The following is a 6,000-nucleotide window of genomic DNA, read 5'->3' as shown; positions in this document are numbered from 1 at the left end:
TTAAGATTTGTAACGGAATACACATACCAGTAGCATAGGTACCTTGACCTTGGAGTTGGAATAGTCACTATGCGGATGTCATCCTTGACTTCACCTCAAATCATTATTTTAAACAAAAGTAAAGGAAATTAAAATCATCACGTTTAGTATATGCGTAGTCTTTCTAACACAAATCATAATTAGTGAAACACACTTTGATGCTTATTATTTCAAACCCCCTAAATTCTCCTTCAAGTTCTCATGCTTAGTTAAACATCCCTCCTCTTAACTAATTGTTACTGTTAGAAAAAGTTTATTTGCCATTAGCTAATTTTACATTTTTCATCGTTTTCTCGAACTAATTGAGATCAGTTCCTGAAAACAATTTGTTGTTCTTGTCGAACACATTTGACTCTATGGGGCCACATTATACCTGACAACCACTGCTTTCCCTTTCGGTGTATAAACTCGCAAATAGAGGCATAAGAGGCCATTTCGAACATTTGAGAAGGAAAGACCGATATAATGCTCTTTTTAAATAATTGTCTTGCCTTCGGGAAGTTATGCAAGGACACCCTATATTGCTAAATAGAGCACTTACATTGCATAGATTAGGCATACAGGCATTCCACCACATTTTAGTGGAAGGGCTCGTTATTTGTTTACAGCCATTAGTTTGTAAAGGGATTCAATGCAGATTTGAGAAAAGCTAATTTTACATTGGTTTGACATAGACTTCTATTGTCATTTTTATACACTATATATCATACAATAAATAAAAGTTGGTTAAGTCATAGTTGCTCCAAATGACTAAATGTATTGTATTACACGTATAATGAATTTTTATTATGTGTCTCATTAATTATTGAAATAGTTAATTTTATATGAAACTATATTACAAACTCCAAAAAAAAGCCTATATTACTATATCAAGTAGCTTATTAATTGTTAAAATAGTTTATTTGAGATAAAACTCTAATTTAAGAAATATAAAATATTATTCCAACTAAAATTCTATACAAAAAGTTTTAAGAAATTCAAAATAAGTTTTTAATTATTTACATCATATATTATAATTGTGTACTTTAATTTAATATGATAAAAGGTACATTCTTTATCCTACATATTGTTTGTGCTTGCTTCAAAGGTTAGGTTCTTACAGGTTACTTGCTGGTCACAAGAAACACCACTTCTCATCCGACTTGCATGTATTAAGCATGCCACAAATGTTAATGAAAAGCCACAAGATTGAATTACCTGAGATGTCCATATTCGTAAGAAGTCGTGGAGTCAATCTATATCTATATATATCTAAAAGCTGAAGCTTAACATTTATTATTGCAATGCTCCTATTGAGCCACATCAGAGACCATGTCAACTACCCATTTCTCATTTCTCTCCACTATTTCCATTCATAATTTCTCTTTTACCTTTTCATCTCTCCACTACTCTCAACCTTCATGTCACTCTTCGTCTATCCCTTCCTCTTTCTTTTATTTTGGCTATTCTTATTCTCATCCTATTACTATAAATATGTCATTCTCTCTCCCATTATATACATCTTTTCTCACATGAAAAAAGTTTGCGTGAATTTTTTATTTTTTGTATCTCTACTTTAGATTGATGAATTTATGTGTTCTTTAGAATTTTGTTTTGGGTTGATGCAATTTGGTTTTGTGTTTTTAAGTTATTATCTTTTTTTCTTTTCTATGACTGTTAAATGTTATTCTATTGCATATAAAGATAGTTTACAAGAATATAATGTTATTCTATTATATAGCGTGGCTTAGATAATTTGGTATTTGACTTATGAATATATTTGTTATTTTGATACTTCTTCTTATTTTATTTTCTATTTCTCTCCCGAAAAAGGTAATTATTCTCTCTCTCTCTCTCTCTCTCTCTCTCTCTCTCTCTCTCTATATATATATATATATAGAGAGAGAGAGTATTCTTTTTTCAACTTTACTTTAGGTTGATGAATCATTGTATTTTTTTTATAATACTATTTTTGGTTAATATGATTTAGTAGCATGTTTGGTTTTTTAAGTTTCTATCACAGGTCTTCTCTCTCCCTCTTATAGGTTTTGTTTGATATTTTTTTTTTTTTTGACATAATACTTAGTTATTTTGGAAGTGAGATTGTGAATATATATCAAAATACAATCTTGGCTATGAATTTGAATGTGTCTATCAACTATTAAAACCGCCCAAGATGAAAATGTATAGACAATATGTTTGTTTTAATTTTTCATTGATTTATTATTTAGTTATAACATTAAAATTAAAGTAGATGAATATGTAAAGTTAAAATTGTCTGAGATGAATTTGTAAAACCAATATATTTATGTAGGGGGTAAAAGCCCAGACATACTTATTGGGCTGTGGGCCCTGTCCTGAGGAATACTGTACGTTCGAAGAGTAATAGTTGGTCAGGGTAGAATTCATCTGAACGCAACCAACCCAGAAGTAAAGGAAGAATAACGTCCGAAGAGATCACATTTTGTCCGAAGAGTTAACACTCCTCGGACGTAAATAGTCTTGACCCAGCTAGCGAATAGAAGGTCCGAATGGACTCTCAGGCAATCCCAACGACAAAGATAAGCTCTGGGCATATCTGGGGATGATTAGAACGAGAAAATATCTTAAGGAAAAGGTGTCATCACCGCATTAAATGAACTGCAGTTACTTTTCTGGCCGCATTAATGTGGAGAAGATCCTTGAACAGTGTAATCTCAGCTACTACCACTCACGGAGGGGCAAAGAGAGTATTTGATGGGACATGCACTCAAGTGGATGCTTAGATGAAGAACAAATGGACGATGGAGATGATAGAAAAGAGTGCTATATAAGCAAGAGAGGTCTCTGATAATAGTGATCGGAAAAGGAGGGGGGAGAGAAGAATTAGACAATTTCATTGTAGTTCCAAGAATTGTAATCACTTTACATTTCAATAATATATATACCTCTTCAGACAGACACTTGTAAAAGAAGATGAATATGATCTTGTGTCAATGAATCCTCAAACGCTATAATTAACCTCTGTTTGATTCACACCTAGCCCAGCTATTTCTCTCACTCTCTACAAATTCATTGTTTTGGGTTCATTGGGCTCGTAACCCATCCCTCTTGGGCCTAGACTGCCAAATTAGACCCTACAATTGGCGCCGTCTGTGGGGAGAGTTCGTGCAGGGGTGAAAACAACAGTGAAGGATGACTGAACGAGGCCAACAACAAGTAGAGTCAAGGGCATCCCAGCATGCGGACCCTTTCCTTAATTTAGAGCAGAGACATGATCGTGAGGGCAGTGCACACACCGTGCACACTGGGCAAAGCCAGTCACGCGATGGGAGTTACATATCTCATGCAAAGAAGAACCGGGATTTGCAACTGGAGGTTGAAAAGTTAAAAAGAGAGTTGCGTCATGCAAAATGGAAACGGGTTCCTTCATATTACGATGAGGAGTCCGACGACCAACAGGATCCCACTTACCAACAAAGATCGCGAACACCAGTTAGTAAGTCCTTTTCCTACCAGGAAGAGCGTCGTCATGAGAAGCAACCTCCGAGCCCACCACGTGGAGATATAGGGAACGATGCCATGAGTAAGGCCTTGAACCAAATCTCTAGATCGCCCTTCACACGCAGGATTAAGGAAGCAAGACTCCCCCGGCGTTTTAACCAACCTGCGTTCACCATCTACAATGGTAAAACGGAACCAGTAAAACATGTCAGTCATTTTAATCAGCGAATGGCAGTCTACTCCAGGAACGAAGCTTTGATGTGCAAGGTCTTCCCCTCCAGCCTCGGACCGGTTGCGATGAGGTGGTTTGACAGCATAAAGGAAAACTCTATCAGCTCTTTCAAAGAACTCACTCAAGCCTTTGGTTCGCGTTTTGTCACCTGCAGAAGAGTGTCCAGGCCCTTGTCCTCCCTGCTATCCTTAAGCATGGAAGAGGGTGAGACTCTGAAGGCGTATTCGGATAGGTACTGGGAGATGTTTAACAATATGAAGGGCAACTTTGATGTGATGGCCCTCGACACGTTCAAGCTCAGCCTCCCACTGACCACGGCTTGAGGACATCTTTGTCTGGCAAGCCAGTCACTAGCATGCGTCAGCTGATGGACCGCATCGAAAAGTATAAAAGAGTTGAAGAAGACCAGCAACAGGGGAAGGGCAAGGAAAAGGTTNAGATACATCCTTGTAGATTTATACACATAATAGTTTATAAATTATTGAAAAAAAGAGTTCTAAACATGTTCAATAAATAATTTTGTTGTTTTTTTTTTTTTTTTTTAATTTGATTGTTGTTGTTGTTTTTTTTTTTTGATGAACTGATTGGTGTTGTTGTTGTTGCTACCGGAATTTGCTGTTGTTGTTGTTGTTGTGTTGTTGTCAGAATTTGCTGCCGGAAAATAGCATTTTTCTAATAAAACTAAACACATGAAAATATTTTCCACAACAATTTTCATAATTTAAATAAACACTTAAAAATATTTTCCTTTTTCAGAAAATAACATTTCCAAAAATATGTATTTTCCGAAAAACATTTTACACGAAACAAACACAGCCTTAATGCAATAATTCTAATAACTGAGATTTAAGAATTCATAACTGAAAAGAAAATGACGAGAGAGAAAATTCTCCTGAATCCACTAGCTTTCTTTCCAACAATCCGCCTAACCAAACGCTCTAAAAATTCACTTTCTCTCTCCCCATTTCCATCCCCGAAATCATCCCACCAAAAAAAGAGAGTGAGAGACATCCGGGCAGAGAGATGAAAACGTTGTTAGTTCTTGAAAATAGCTAGGATGCTTTGATTTAACTCAGTCATATATATCACCCAAAATACCTAACCCCAAAAAGCTAAGACACCCAAGTTCTTGATTATGGATTCGGCATCATTTGCCGGTAACTTCGATCCGAATAGGGGAGACGGTCCATTGGCAACAGCCCCATCTGATCCGAACTCATCACCTGCAACGCTGAGTCGGTTCGAGTCACTAAAGCGTCGAGACTGGATCACCTTCTTACAGTACCTAGGGAACCAGAAGCCCCCCATAACTTTAGCAGGGTGCCGTGACAACCACGTGACCGACTTCTTGAGGTACTTGGACCAGTTCGGAAAAACCAAGGTCCATCTCACTGGGTGCCTATTCTTCGGCAACCCGGAGCCACCAGGCCCATGTAACTGCCCACTAAGGCAAGCGTGGGGTAGCCTTGACGCGCTCATCGGACGGCTCAGAGCGGCTTACGAGGAGCACGGTGGACGGCCAGAATCGAACCCGTTTGCAGGCAGAGCTGTAAGGGTTTATTTGAGAGAGGTCAGAGACCAGCAAGCCAAAGCCAGAGGGATTCCTTATAAAAAGAGAGCCAGGAAACGCCCAACTACTTTAACGGACAAAACTGTCGTGGCGAGTAAAGGACAAGGAGGTAATGCTACTGGTAGTGGTAGTGGTAGCGGTGGCGATGGAAGTGGTAGTGCTGCTCAAACAACATTTACTGGAGTATAGTTTTACTTATCTCTTCTAAAAAAAAAAAAAAACAACAACAATCAAATTAAAAAAAAAAAAAAAAAAACTGGGAGATCGAGGAAGAGAGAGCTCGAGGTGCGATGGCGCGATCGAGGGTCTGGGTCTGGGTCGAGCGGCGTTGGAGCGATGGCGCGATCGAGGAGGCGATGGGTCTGGGTCGACGACGAGGTGCGATGGCGCATGGCGCGATCGAGGTGCGATGGCGATGGTGCGATGGCGCGATCGGCGCGGTGCGATGGCGAGGTGCGAGCCCGGTGCGATGGCGAGGTGCTGCGATCGGCGCGAGACCGGTGCGATGGCGCGGTTCGTGAGTTCGTCAGTTCGTGGCGCCGGCGAAGTCGAAGGCTCGTGAACGTCGGCGAAGTCGAAGTCGAAGGCTCGTTCTCTCTCTCGCTCTCTCTCTCTCTCTCTCTCTCTCGCTCGATTTGGTTCGGCTCTGGCTCTCTCTTTTCCGGAAATCATTTGAAGGTAAAATAAGGGCGTAAAA

At 39.3% G+C, this 6,000-nt stretch overlaps 1 protein-coding gene across 1 annotated transcript; it reads left to right on the top strand.

Annotated features, from left to right (window-relative positions):
- Positions 1–4,556: 4,556 nt before the first annotated feature.
- On the top strand, positions 4,557–5,503 carry LOC136070066 (protein LIGHT-DEPENDENT SHORT HYPOCOTYLS 10-like). Its single transcript, XM_065779415.1, has one exon. The coding sequence runs from the start codon at positions 4,869–4,871 to the stop codon at positions 5,490–5,492; it is 624 nt and encodes a 207-aa protein (XP_065635487.1). The 5' UTR covers positions 4,557–4,868; the 3' UTR covers positions 5,493–5,503.
- The last annotated feature ends 497 nt before the right edge of the window (positions 5,504–6,000 follow it).

The sequence above is a fragment of the Quercus suber genome, unplaced genomic scaffold (genome assembly GCF_002906115.3).
Source record: "Quercus suber isolate HL8 unplaced genomic scaffold, Cork oak 2.0 scaffold_207, whole genome shotgun sequence".
Lineage (NCBI taxonomy): Eukaryota > Viridiplantae > Streptophyta > Magnoliopsida > Fagales > Fagaceae > Quercus > Quercus suber.
The sequence above is the reverse complement of the archived record's forward strand: the minus strand, read 5'-3'. Positions and strand labels throughout refer to the sequence as shown.

Coding starts and splice junctions, on each gene's coding strand:
- LOC136070066 (XM_065779415.1), top strand. CDS start 4,869: ATGGATTCGGCATCATTTGCCGGTAACTTCGATCCGAATAGGGGAGAC.